We start from the raw sequence: 14,507 nt of genomic DNA, 5'->3' as shown, positions 1-14,507 counted from the left end.
TAAAAAGTATATGCCTGTACTCACCAGGCGTGGAGGTGACTGGACACACTAGGACAACACTCTCGCCCTCTCTTGCTGTAACTTCAGTCACGGCATCAGTTGGTATATGAGGGGACACTGTCAGCAAGAGAGAGAAGTTACAATATGATGTCCTCATTGTAACTAAAGAAAAATAACAAGTGACCTGTATGATTATCCTAGTATAGTTTGTCTTGTTCAAGGGGTTACAGGTACAGGTAGAATCCAATATATGAACAGGTTACATTCCTGGAAAACCATTTATAAACTGACATGCCATAAATCGATACATAATTTCCCACTGACTCATATAATGGGGGACAAACTCCTACAAAAACATCTTAATAAAACAGTGACACTGGAACTAAATATGTTTCTAATGACATTTTTGGGGTGGGAAATAATGAGAGCAAGCAAATAATATTTATAATAACATTGAATTACATGTAGTAGCGAGTTTATTTTTTATTCCTACTCAATGAGGTCGTGTAAAATAGCAGGCTTCACCACAGTGTTCTGGTGACATAAGCTCCTGGTTATAAACAAACCTTTAAACACACTCCTGCATGGTGAGACTTTGTAAATTTCTATTTTAGTTGCTATTAATTATCTAGTAATTATTTAACAGAAACATTTACCTAAGACTTGTAAAGTGAAGTTGAGACTGTCTTGGCCGGCAGGGTTGACAACAGTACAGGTGACCACACCCTCATCATCCTTCTTCAGTTGTACCACTTGTAGTCTCTCACCCTTATCCATAATCTGTCAGGGTTGTTCACAAACTCAAATCTTTATTATATCATCAATGAATACCTGAATGTCTATGTTAGTTCCAGGATGTAATGTCTTCTGGCTTTGTAAGATTCTCCTTTCTATTATTCAGTGCAGGTGTTATTAATATATATTATCACATTACATCATACGTTTAAATGTGTAGATGAGAAAAAGCATTAGCAGAGCACTACATAAGGTAAACAATGGATACAGTACATAGAGATATAGACAGAACACAGTAATAATACATGAAAAGATACTAAACATATGAACAATGTATAATTAAACAAGAGGCAGGGGTAGAGTACACACTTCCTCATGCAATATAAAACCTCGAGTGTCACCTTGTAGTGTGGGTGTTCCTCTGTGATGAGTGTGTTGGCGTGTGTCCAAGAGATGGTCGGTGTTGGATTACCAGAGGCCTCACACACCAGCTCAGCAGCCTGGCCAGCCACGCCCACCAAGCGCTGTTGTACGTTAGCTCGCTCAATCATGGCTGGTACTGGAAAGACAAAATCTGTTACTCTACTTATTCTTGTGCTATGCTAATACCCTCAAAGTTGTCAGTACTTTCAATTAAGTTATTTTCAAACAATGGAATTTCTCCTCAGTGTATCAATTATTACACAACTGAATAATAAAGGATTCCAATATTATTTTCAACTACTACAGTATCTCAATACACTATCTCTCCCTTGCTCTATGTTATCACTATCATTTACAATACATTAGTGCCTAAAGATGTGTTTTTCATAGCACACCTTGAACAGTGAGGGTATAAGTGAGTGTGTCCTGTCCCGCAGCGTTGACCACAATACACGTGAAGGGGCCGCCATCACCCTTCCTCACACGCCGGAGATGCAGTTCCTCGCCCCCTGACCTCACCTGATGAAGTAAACATAATCCAATAAAAATTATATCTCACAAATGTTTCTCAGCAACACACAGTTAATTTTCAAGTCAAATGTGATGAAGCCAAGTACGGTACAAACATCCCTCAACATACAAATGGGTTCCAGTCTTGAGAAATACTTTGTAAATCAAATTTTTCATAAAACAAGACATCATACAGTAACTCTAAATTTCCATACGTGGAGTCTTTGTAAATTGCGAGATGTCTACATTTTATTTTTGCAGCATCACTGGAAGTAGAACCAGTACAGCTCCTCCCCAACTTACGACCTACTCGACTTACGTCCACCCGCACTTACGACCTGCCTCAGTCGTACCAAAATTTGGTCAAATTACGCATTTTCGAGTCCCAAAGTCAGTACACAGTCAAAATTTTCATCTGTAATTCACTTTAAAATGGCTGTCAAGCTAAAAGTGAGTGTTTTGTGGTGCTGAGAAGAAAAAGAGACACACCATTTTAGATTTTCTATGTATTATTTATGCATTTCCGACTTACGACCATTTCGACTTACGTCCTGGATGTCGGTCCCTAACCTTATTGTAAGTCGGGGAGCAGCTGTATAAGGTAAAGAAAGAAGATGTATTGAACAAATGTAAAGTACAGTCTCACCTCGACTTACGTCCCGACGACCAGGTTGTAAGTCGAAAAGGCGAAAAAAATACATAGAAATTCTAAAATGGGTGTCTCTTTTTCTTCTCAGCACCACGAGAACTCTCACTTTTACGCTTGCCAGCCATTTTAAAGGTAATAACAAACGAAAATTTTGTCAGTACACAGCGCGATCACTAACGTCGGGACTCGAAAATACATAATGTGAAAAATATTTTATACGACCATGGCCGTCGCATGTCCGGGTTGTTGTAAGTCGAATATGTTGTAGGTCAAGGGGAGACTGTAATGAAGTCCAGACCAAACATCTCCATTTACTAACCTGATAGTTGGCATTGGTGAATGGTGTAATGGGTTGTCCATGTCTGACCCAAGACACTGCAGGCTTAAGTGAACTCTCGGCCTCACACGTCAGTACCAGCGGCTGATTTAACACCACATCTAGTGTCTTCTCTGGAGGTGGTATGATGCGAGGTGGACCTGTGGCAAGGGATACAAATTTTTGTAGAAGCAACACTGGAATCGGATGTTTATTTCCAATGGCTCTGTCAGCTATCCTTCATCAAATTGCCTTACTGTTGTATACCTGCACTGTTTAAGTACACTGGAAACTGTATACCTTCACAGGCTGTGTACATCATATACTGTCTATACACACACTGATCTCTATGCCTGCATAGTCTATATTTGTGCCAAACCAATTGTACTAAATCTTTATGAAGATCTTATGGACTAAAAGCTATTATTATTATTATTGTTTCTCAAAAATGTTTTTGCAAGCAGATCTTGAAACATCTCTTGGCCTGTATAAGTTCAGAGCTCAGTTAAACTGTACAAAACACAGTAGCTTCAGGTTATTTTGAGAGATAGGGACCGAGAACATTCGTTAAGTAAAAAATAGCTATTAAAAAATTCCCGTAATTCAATACAAAATTCCCTGAACAATGTTTAAAAGACTTATTTACTACTAAACACAAGCAAGATATGTAAAGCTTTCTGGTACTGTACATTGTGAAATAAAATAATACATCACAGCCTGCTGCATCCAACTAACAGTCATCAAGCTGTTTGTCCGTACATTACATCAAATGGCAACAGTCTTAGTCCTCATCAGTAGTGTTAGGTTCAGACCACACATTACTCACTGTGAATGATGACCACAAAATCTCTGGACGCTATGCCTGAGGGGGAGGTGGCTGTGCAAGAGTAACGTCCAGAATCATTTGTACGGGCCTCTTGAATCTTCAGTACTTGTCCATCTTCGTGCGTCCTCAACCGCTCACTGGGCACCACATCCTACAAATCATGCCAATACTGGTGTTACATTAGTGCCACTGTAGGTTGGACTTCAAGCACCTTTGCATCCATTGTGGAAAAAAAAAAATTACTAAATTTTTCAAGCTGTGTAAATCTCAAATACAATCATGGTATACTGTACTTGGCTGTAGTCATGTACTCATCTGTGCTAGAAAGGCTAACAATATTTATTCACACACTCTACCTCCCTCACCCTTCCCCCACACATACACACTCCACCTCCCTTACCCAGCCCCCAACACAAACACACACTACACCTCCCCACAAACACACACACTCCACCTCTCTACAAACACTACACCTCTCCACAAACACACACACTCCACCTCTCCACAAACACACACACACTCCACCTCTCCACAAACACACACACTCCACCTCTCCACAAACACACACACAAACACACACCTCTCCACAAACACACACACACTCCACCTCTCCACAAACACACACACACTCCACCTCCCCACAAACACACACACACTCCACCTCTCCACAAACACACACACACTCCACCTCTCCACAAACACACATTCCACCTCCCTGTGCTAAATATTATATATGCCTAAGTTTGTATTGAATTATCACTTACTTGCTCATCCTTGGTCCAAGAGAGAGAGGGTGTGGGTGTCCCTAGTGTGTAACATTCCAAGTCTATCTCGCCGCCAACCACACCTATGGTCTCCCCGCCCACACCCCCGCCTACGATGTTCTCGTCTATGTCTTCGATAATTACCGGAGGAACTGTAAGTAAATAACGTCAATTTAATTTCCACTCCGTTAAAAATGTAAATATGAACTAATAGACGCCATTCGCCCTCGCTGATACCACCACCCACGCAAAACTACCAAAGCAAAGCAAGTGAAATGTCAGCATGTGATGAGAATTCCATATTGGTTTTATTATCTTTATTAACAACAGGAGGACATTCTCTTTGTGTGAAAGGAAAGATACATGCAAATGGCGTGAGAAGTGTGATGTTGTACGGCAGTGAAATGCGAGCAGTTGAAGAGGATGACATACATTACATAGGCTTGAGTGAACTGATATGAGGATGGTGAAGTGGCTGTGTAATGTGACACTGAAAGATAGGAAACCTTGTTAGAGCTATGAGGGCAACTGGGTATTAAGAGTATAGTTGAGGTTTTGAATAAAGGTAGGCCGAGATGGTTTGGCCAAGTGGAGAGAATGGAGGAGACCACCTGGGTTAAGAGATGCAAGAGTTTCAATGTGGATGGGAAGAGAGCTAAGGATAGGCCAAGAATGACAGATAATCATGGCTAACCCAGACAAGTGCGGACAATGGCTGTAAACGGTGACGACATTGATGAAAAATTACTTTGAATCTTACCCATAACATGTAAATCATAGGTGATGGAGTCATCGCCAGCAACACTGGTGGCCATACAGGTGTAGTTGGCTGCATGGTGTGGAAGGACCCGCAAGAAGCTCAGACGTTCCCCGCCACCCGTCATGTGCAGGAAAGGATCTCGTCCTACTTCCAGGGCCTTGCCATTCTGAGCCATAATCGAGGACAAAAAAATAGTTAATTGACATATGCCTTCAATTAACAATACCCAACGACTGGCTTAAAAAGTTAATATAGAATTTTTGTTTGTGATCGATAATGATCTCATGTACAACAAAAGCTACAGTAGATTACCCTGAAATAGTTTGAATACTATTACATTAAACCAGGGTTAAATACTGTAATATATAATTTGGCCTGATATGACACTCAGTCTTTTATGAACATATTAATTTAAAAAAAAAAAATTTCAGACAAATTAATGGCAAAAGCAACTGAGAGGTTACCATAATGATTGTCTCATGGCAAAGATTTTTCCACATTACATTATGTGCACTTCTGCTACTTACAGTAGTTTCAACTTTTACATTTTGCTATTAACTGTATTAGTACAGTAATAGTGAATCAGTCAACTCTCCCTGCACCCTAAAAGTCTTTTGACAACTTTCTCTGGCAAACTGATTATTGATCATAGTAAATATAAGTTATAAACTATTAACAATAAATAACACTTACAGATATTAAAATCAGTTCACAGACACAAGCTCCAAATCTATACAAACTCTCTCAACTTCAACTTCTAGAACACAGTCCTGGTGCACAAGAAGCATAATCAATATGGTCTTATTATCTCCAAGCTAATACAGTACAGCACAAACCTTAAACCAGGAGATGGAGGCTGGAGGTCGAGCATCTACCACACAGGGCAGCATAATGGATGAGCTCTGTACCACCTCCAGTGATGTCCCTTGCTCAGGCACCTCAATCACAGGTGGTACTGAGTGCCAGAAAAATTACTGTGCTCAGTTTTATTTATAATGTGTTTCAGGATCAAACCTTCATTTATAACCTAATAATACTTGGAATAATGAGAGTATCACAAACATGTTATGAAAAGGTATGTGGTGGGACGTAGCTCTGAGTGTTGTTTATCTTACATCCTAATTGAGATATTAGTCCACACACTGCACATAATTTTACCGAACTGTAAATGATTATTTTTAGTGAACATTATTATGAATTTTTGAGATTTTACTGTACTGTATTATGAACTTACACAAGACTTGAACAAAGAAGGATTCCTCGGCTGAACCAGCAGAGTTGGAGACGATGCAAGTGTAGCGTCCCTCGTGCTCCCCATTCACATCCAACACCACTAAGGACTGACCTTCATCCTGTATTGCCAGACCTGAAGCATACAGCTCCCTCTCACTCAACACTTTACCTCCAGCTGTCACCCAGGCTACCTGATGAAGACCAATGAAATTATTGTCACACATCAGAACATTTTCTTTTTAACATACAAATGAACTTGTAGAATAAATGTTATACCTCTACTATAGGTTAAATCAGTGGAAATTGATACATTTAACAAAAACACAAATGCTGTGTTCTCCTTCCTAGTTACTTTAAAAGATGAAAAAATAAAAAATACTTATTCCAAAAGTTCAATTTTGTAGTTTTTAAATAAAGACTTGTATATCACTGACACAAGTTCCTCCAGTTTTGTTTAGTGACACCTACTCGAAGGGAAAGATTACCCCACATTCTGGACCTTGGAGAACACTTCAACAACAACAACAACAACAACAACAACAACAACAACACACACACACACACACACACACACACTAGTATCTTACCTGTGGAGTTGGGTGGCCCTGAGCCTTACAGGTGAGGGTGAGGACATCCCCCTCCTGCACCTTCACCCGACGTGTGGTTGGTGTGGCGACGATGGAGGGAGGAACCAACACATTTAAGGTGTAGTTGGTTATCAGGTCACCCACACCATTACTTGCTATACACGACACTTGGCCTTTACTTGTGCTCTGTACCCTGGGACAAAATGTTGTGCCTTGATGTTATTGATGTTTGTATATTCTTAAAATAATTATATATAAAAGTGACTCACATTGTCCTGGCAGTCAGTTAGAGGCAGTGTGGATATAGTACACTGAATACAGATATTAAAGGAAGAGTGATATTGTGTTTGAATGAGATGTAAGATGTTTTGGCCATGGATATTTGGTTTGGGCCAGAGTGGTTAGGATCTGACCTAAGCTAACCAAATGTCCACTCACCATTTTAATGTAACTGAAACATGACAATATTCTTATTATTGTACCCTTGGAAGCTCAATACACAATCACTGATTGGCTAAGATTAATAATATTGAAAATCTCGTCTTGAAATTAAATAATATTAAATTGAAATTCAAAATATAAAACTAACCATTCAACAGATCTTCTCACAGATCCACAAACATCCATTTTACGAAGATACATTTTTATAAGTGTCATTATTTCATGGTGAAAAAACAAGAATACAAATCAAGAGTAGAAGAGAATGTTATTAAGTCATACCTGAACAGATTTAGTTGAGTTTTTGTAGAGGATAAACTTATAAACCGGCTGGAGTCTGTGACGGGTTGGTCATCCACTATCCATTCAATATCAGGCTGTGGTGTTCCCTCTACCGGGCACTCGAGTGATACAGCTCGGTTCACCAGCACTACAGACACAAAACCAGCCACCGGGGATTAATGATCAAAATAAATTACAGTCCGAGGTTATTGGAAAAATTAAGTGATTTTTCTTTAGCTAATGAGTTTAATAAATTGTACTTGTCATACCTGTGTGGTCAGTCTGTGGTTGGTAGAGGAGAGTTGGTGGGGCTAACACAGTCACCTCAAAGTCATATTCTGCAGTACCAGCGGCATTATTAGCGACACATGTGTAGTGCCCGCTGTCACTATCCTTCAGCGATTTCAGCTGCAGCAGTCTGTAGTTATCAAAATGTTAATAGTTTAAAAGGTTATCCATCAATCTGTATACTCTACATTGTACTGCGCACATCATAGTCATTCCTAAAAACCTCCTTTAATTCATATTACGCTACATAACATTCAAATCCACCGCGCTTGTAGGATCTCAGAGAACGGGAGTCATTGAGAAAGACAACTCACCTAATGAATGTTACGGGATTATTTGATGAATTGTACCCAGCTATCGGGTTATATAATATTAATTGTATGTATTCGTAGCATTAAGGAGAGACGTGTTTTTCCCACTCGTTACACTCAGGATTCCTCCCAGTAAGTCCCGCCTTTGAACACAGTTGTCAATATGAGTTTATTCCACTTCCTCCTAGCAAACTCAATCTTGAATTAGTTATGTAAATCAACTTTAGTAATTCGCCAGACCTTTGTCAATTGAGGGTCATCCTTGAATGAGTAACAGTTGAGTTGTTTATAATTCCTGTCATTGCGTGAGTAGCGATCGCTGGCAACTCAGGGGTATATATACCATGAGTAAGGGAGACAGCGTCCCCCCTGACGCCTGATCTCACCGTTTGCCTCCAGGTATGTTTGTGTTCCCTAACCCTTCAGTTTGATTCAGTCAATTGTAGTGAATATCAGTGTTCATCAGTGTTCATGCTTCAACAGTTGAATTGTCATTCACCCAGTGTAAGAAGTAATATAAAGTAAATCGCTGTCGTTTCCAGGCGAGAGATTTGTTGTGATTGTATTATTCATGCTTGTCCCCCCTGACGCCTCATCTCACCGTTTGCCTCCAGATCCAATATTTGTGGTTCTCGGATCACCCCACGATAGCCCCAGAGCCAGTAGATTCCCAGCAGGGAGCCATATATCGACGATGTCGTTGATTCAACATGATAGAGACGGCAGGTCCACCTCGTGGGCCGAGGGCCCCAGACCCGCCTCGTGTCGGAGTGTAACTGACCACAACAGCAGTTGTTAGAGGTGCCAGTGCTATACCCTGGGACATGCCTTGGAGTTATGGTTCACAGTGTGGTTGTATGTGTTTGTTAATAATTACCCCATGTTGGGTAGTGGACCCATGTAGGTGTTTGTATCAGTATTAGTGTGTTGTTGTGAGTGCATCTCCTATGCACTACCAACAGTCTGTGAAATATCATATGCCAGTTGGTCTTATAACTGGATGTAATGAGAAGTACCTAGTAATGTGGGAGAAGTAAAGTAATCTGCAAAGAGTTGCCATGTAACTGTGTATTGTGAGTAGGGACAAGGAACTGGTCCTGCTATGTAATGTAATGTGACACCAGTAAGATTGTGCACGGTAAGATTGTAATATCTGAGTACTTGTTGTTGAGTAAATAAGAAAAATAAGTAAATAAGAAATACGGAGTCTGCAATAAGCCCAGGAGTTGAGCCTGGTAGTTATATGTTAATAATATCTCTTTTCCCCTTTGATTTTATATTAATAAACTTGTTCTTTGAGTATTTTAGGAGTATTCATTTCTCCCACAGTAGTTACCTTTATTTCCGTCCAAGTGACCCTGATATCAGAATTACACTACCCATGTGCCTAGACCATCGACATGCTACCAAAAAGAACTGAGGTTAGGTAGTACCCAAAATGAACTGAAGTAAGTAGAAGGAACATTTGAAAGAACTAAGACATGTTGTGGTTTCACCCTTCTTTCCCCTTATCGATCTGGTCAATGAAAAACCTGACCTAATGCCTAGTCCACTCTGCCCGCTACTTAACGAGCTACATGCTGTCCAGAGGGGGTCTGGTGGCAGCGACCCTAAGGAATTAAGATTAGAGTTAAGTATTTCCCCTTAGAATTAGTGACCCCGGTCTGGCAGTATAACATGACTTATCCCAATATCCAAATGAGTACAGTATCTAAATAATCAATACACAAAGAGCTGTCTCCTACACACAACTTCTACTATTACTGTACTTCCATATTAACTAACTACAGTAAAAGTCCAAAAATCCGGATGCCAGAAATCCGGACCACCCGAGAATCCAAACTTTTCGAAAACTCAAATAATTTTTTTTTGTTTTTGTTATTTTAATAATTTAGCTGGCTTTTGTGTGTATGTGTGCATGCGTGAGCACCACAGCTGCACAGTGACAACAAGCGACCATGCAGTTGCCACTTTAAAACGAGCAATCAAACTCTGACAACGTATGTAATTTTGAGTCCTACTCTTTCCATTTACAGAGTACTGTACAAGCCCATAATAATGGCTCCTAAAGTAGATAAACTTCGTTGTGTGAAGACAAAGAAGAACACGTTGAAATTGAGTGACAAACTTGAAATAATTAAGAAACTAGAACGTGGTGTGAGCAATACTGTTCTAATGGAAACATACGACATTGGAAAGTCTACAATTTATGATATAAAAAAGGCAAAGAATAAAATTCTAGAATTCACAGCTTTTTCTTTAAAACTGCTCGTTTTGATAAATGAAGCAGGCTATATTTGCTAATGAATAAACTATCAAAATGTACCTGTTCATCTCTTCTTTATTCCTCCTTAAATTTGAATTTTAGAAGTACTGCCTGAGAATCCGGAAAATCCGAAAATGCGGACCGACCCAATCCCCAAGCAGTCCGGATTTTTGGACTTCTACTGTAGTTACTACATCCTCTCCTCACAATATTCAATTAAATGCTATAATCTCCACAGTGGCACTGTATCCATTATCATAATTACATTAAAGTATTATGGCATTTGTTGGTACATCATTCCACAACACTGTACTGAACTGTCTGTCACTACCACCCCCAAAAACCCACAGCCAAAGGTAGCTTGAAGCCAACTCACAGGGTGGGAACTGCAAGGTCATATCTCCCTATGGTAATCAGAGATACCCACCTCTGTCCCCTCCCTTGCTTGCCCCCCACCTTGTACTCCACCCCTTGTTGCAGGCCTGGCACCAACCAGCAACCCATAGGACTGAAGGAGAGTGCTGTAGCCATTTGGTCACCACCTCACCAAGTATATATCTACTCAGTGAGACTTTATGACAGTTGAGATCGATTATCTGTGGCCAATGAAAAACGTGAAACTAATCCTGAATAATTAACGTGCCCACCACCTACTTATCATTCTGAGTAAGAAGAACTTTTTCAGGTGTTGGAGTGAGCATCTGTCCATCCTTGACCCAGAGTATTGAGGGGGCTGGAGAGGACAACACATCACAGTACAGGTCAAGACCATGTCCAGCAACTCCTACTATCTCCTCCTCTAAGTCAGAGTCCTGTAATGAAATGAAACAATGTAACACAACACATATCGAATCCACATATGAGAGTTTACACATAAGGCAGACCCCAATTTACTGCATATCACTGGAGCCATCTGGGAACAAAAATGTCAAATGGGGGGGGGGGGGTCTTTTCTATACACTTGTACTGACTGATTTTAATAGTTGGACCTTCAGCTAATCCTGACCCCTCCCTCTTTATTGCTCTAGGAAGGACTTTTACCGCACTTACGCTGTTCCAGGATGGTGGTGTGAGAACCGAGAGGAGAGTAGTGAGGTTGGTGGTGCCGGCAACATTGGTGGCTTGACAGGTGTAGTTGCCACTGTCTGATGGCTGTGCATACGAAATGGTTAAGTGACGTCCGCGGTTGTCAACGGTCACTTCGGAGGACAGAGAGGACAGTGACTTCCCGTCCTGCAGCATAAGGGATAAACTATTATGCCTATACCTAACCTAATCAAACAATGGTAATTTTTTATACATTCACACACGATGAATAACAACACTTTACATTATAACTTAAAGCCTGATGACTTATAGAATAAAGTCATATATTCTTACAACATAATCACAGAATCATCCTAGTAAGGGTCATACATTATCAAGTTGAAATTCACATCATTAATAGGGCGTAAAAACTCGCCTTAAGCCAGGTGATGGTTGGTGGGGGGTCGGCGACGATGAAACAGGTGATGGTAACTGGCCGACTAACTACGACAGATTTCTCCACCATGGGACTGTCCAGATCCGACAACCGTGGTGGAACTGTGATGATGAACACAATATACATCAGACATGACGGCATTACTTTATATAAACAATTCTTTTGGTGAGGGTCAATTATTTTTATTCTTATACCTCTACTCTATTATATCTCATCATTTGTCTGTGGAGCTAATTAGTTGCCAATCTACTAGTACTGAACACTTCTATCTATCTAACTACTGTACAGTACTATATTACCTATGTACAGGGTATCTAGCTATGAAATCTAATCTATAGCCAACTCCATCGCCGTGAATTTGACAGACAAAAAGGTAATAATATCTATATAAATAAATTGTACAAACAGAAACCAACTAAAAAGTAAATAAAGTTGAAGAGAAACTGACCCATGACACGAAGGGTGAAGTCCTGTTCCACTGTGCCGGCCTCATTGGTGGCAAGACACACGTAGCGTCCATCATCAGTTTTGTTTACATTTTTCAATAATAGTGTCCGAGGGTCCCTAAGGAGATGTGACCATATCCATTAAATACCTCATACAAATAAATAATACATAAACAGGTTTTTGAGGAGGAGGAGGAGGAGGAGGAGGAGGAGGAGGAGGAGGCTCAGATTTCGGTTTATTCTGTTCTCTTCACCATAATGAGACAAAGTGCTACAGATTTCATGCCTGCCAATTGTCAGTAACTTAATTTGTATATAACTTACAAGGCAGTGAAGGTCTGCTGCATAATGGAGGTATCCTTCATCCAGAGAATTGAGGGCGTGGGTGTAGCATGGACTGGGCAATAGAACTCCACGTCAGCACCAGCAACAACGTATTGTACATCATCCACTTCTTCCACGAGACGCGGTGGAACTATCCCAGATGAAACACAATAAAAATAACACAAGAGAAAACTGTAACACTTATGTATATCCACCACCACCACCATCATCATCCTCTTCAACATTTTATGGCCATTTTCCACGCTTAAGTGGGTTGGTTAGCCGTGATTACCTGATGGCAGCTGTTGGGTAAAATCAGAATAGGATGTTGCCTACTTTCCCCACTCATCACTGTAACCCAGAAAATACAGCAGAGACCAATGGTTGGGCACAGCTCTGGTGACCCAGTTGCCATCATGTATGTTGAAGCCAAGTTTTATGACTGAATGCTCTTCTTAACAATAAATACAATACCTTGATCACATGCAAACCACTTGCTGATGATTATGTCAACCTAGTTTGATGTGGATAGTCTTGTTAATTATTGAAAAGTTAAAGACTTATCAGACACAAAGACAGCGCCATCACACCCCATCAGGAACAAGTATAGTGTACAGATTTCATAAAGTCTCAAAATACGAAAAAAAGTTTTAAACAAGTGACTGTAAAAACAAAACAGAAGTGAGCAGCAGGTGATAGTTAGTGAGTCATACAAAAACATCAAATAGCTATTGTACCATGAACTTCCAGGGTAAAGTTGAGGAAGATGGCTCCAGCATCATTGACCGCCAAACAAGAGTAGTTGCCCGCATCGCTCTCCGTCACTTGCAGGAATTTTATGTCCCGTCCATCCACACTCAAATGTACATTGGGAGCATCATCTTCCAGTGGGTTAGAGTTCTGGGTAAAAGTACAAACAGATTCACCTGAATAAACACAACTTTGGCTCATTCCTACAACACTTTACCTTCTTGACTTACTATACTAAAAACTTAAAATCTAATTATACTTGCATATAAAAGTATAGTCTGCATTTACGCAGTCAATTGAACCCGTGGAGGTCCGCGTAAAACGAGAAACCCGTAACGAAATAACAGAACATATGGGATTAATTAAAATAAAGACTGGGCCGACCCCCAAACTCCACTTTTTCCGATACAATACTTACGTTGCAGTAAAAATAACATCTTAATTTTATGATGGTATGCACACACAATTAATAATTAAGAGAAATATCAATAATATTAGGTTTTTTAACACTTACATTAGTAGAAAAGCTGGGTCGGCACACGTGGATGGCAGCTGGTTCCGAGGCAGAGGGCAGATTAGTTGCCCTCCGGTGAATCACTTTCACTTTCACTACTCGCAGAGGTTTGCAGGGCCTCCCAGACAAACCCCTCAAAGTCGATATCCTCACTGTCACAATCACTATCACTGACTTGGGCTGGCTGTGGTTGTGGTGGGTTGCGGGCGAGGAAGTCCTTAATGTACTACATCGACGACTAGCATTGATGTTGTCAAGATAGATCTGGATATACGGCTCCATGACTTTCGCCAGATGGTTATTAGACACTTCATACCGATGCTTGTCTGGGTCGTTGTCAAGGATGAGCTTAATTTTCTCCCCCAACTCGATGATTTCCTTCACATTATCGTGGCTTGGTCCAGGTAATTCAAGGTTTTTCTTGGGTGGTGGGAGTCCAGCGGAAGCCATTGTGAGGGGAATAGCGGGCACAAGAGAAAACTGTATACGCGGACTGAGAACAATGAGACAGGCCCGGCTAGGTCAGCGACTTCTACCCTCTGGTGGCAGGGCACGTCATGTTACATTAGACCAATCACAGCTAGCGGCGGAGGGAATGCATG

General features: G+C 40.6%; 1 protein-coding gene across 3 annotated transcripts in view; it reads right to left on the bottom strand.

Moving 5' to 3' along the window:
- Positions 1 to 14,507, bottom strand: part of LOC121872328 (hemicentin-1-like) — a 106,912-nt gene that overhangs the window by 60,040 nt on the left and 32,365 nt on the right. For all 3 annotated transcript variants that reach the window (XM_042375056.1, XM_042375055.1, XM_042375057.1), the window contains 19 exons: positions 13,379 to 13,541; positions 12,642 to 12,792; positions 12,320 to 12,435; positions 11,851 to 11,972; positions 11,439 to 11,621; positions 11,043 to 11,200; positions 7,793 to 7,941; positions 7,524 to 7,671; positions 6,804 to 6,996; positions 6,218 to 6,407; positions 5,820 to 5,938; positions 4,984 to 5,149; positions 4,224 to 4,375; positions 3,460 to 3,610; positions 2,637 to 2,794; positions 1,554 to 1,677; positions 1,137 to 1,294; positions 657 to 780; positions 25 to 117 (listed from right to left, as the gene is read on the bottom strand). In XM_042375056.1, coding sequence (XP_042230990.1) covers positions 25 to 117; positions 657 to 780; positions 1,137 to 1,294; positions 1,554 to 1,677; positions 2,637 to 2,794; positions 3,460 to 3,610; positions 4,224 to 4,375; positions 4,984 to 5,149; positions 5,820 to 5,938; positions 6,218 to 6,407; positions 6,804 to 6,996; positions 7,524 to 7,671; positions 7,793 to 7,941; positions 11,043 to 11,200; positions 11,439 to 11,621; positions 11,851 to 11,972; positions 12,320 to 12,435; positions 12,642 to 12,792; positions 13,379 to 13,541 — 2,818 coding nt within the window. The remainder of the gene's footprint in view (positions 1 to 24; positions 118 to 656; positions 781 to 1,136; positions 1,295 to 1,553; positions 1,678 to 2,636; positions 2,795 to 3,459; positions 3,611 to 4,223; positions 4,376 to 4,983; positions 5,150 to 5,819; positions 5,939 to 6,217; positions 6,408 to 6,803; positions 6,997 to 7,523; positions 7,672 to 7,792; positions 7,942 to 11,042; positions 11,201 to 11,438; positions 11,622 to 11,850; positions 11,973 to 12,319; positions 12,436 to 12,641; positions 12,793 to 13,378; positions 13,542 to 14,507) is intronic.

The sequence above is a fragment of the Homarus americanus genome, unplaced genomic scaffold (assembly GCF_018991925.1).
Source record: "Homarus americanus isolate GMGI-L3 unplaced genomic scaffold, GMGI_Hamer_2.0 scaffold5589, whole genome shotgun sequence".
NCBI lineage: Eukaryota > Metazoa > Arthropoda > Malacostraca > Decapoda > Nephropidae > Homarus > Homarus americanus.
Note: the sequence above shows the minus strand (reverse complement) of the source record. Positions and strands in the feature narration are given on the sequence as shown.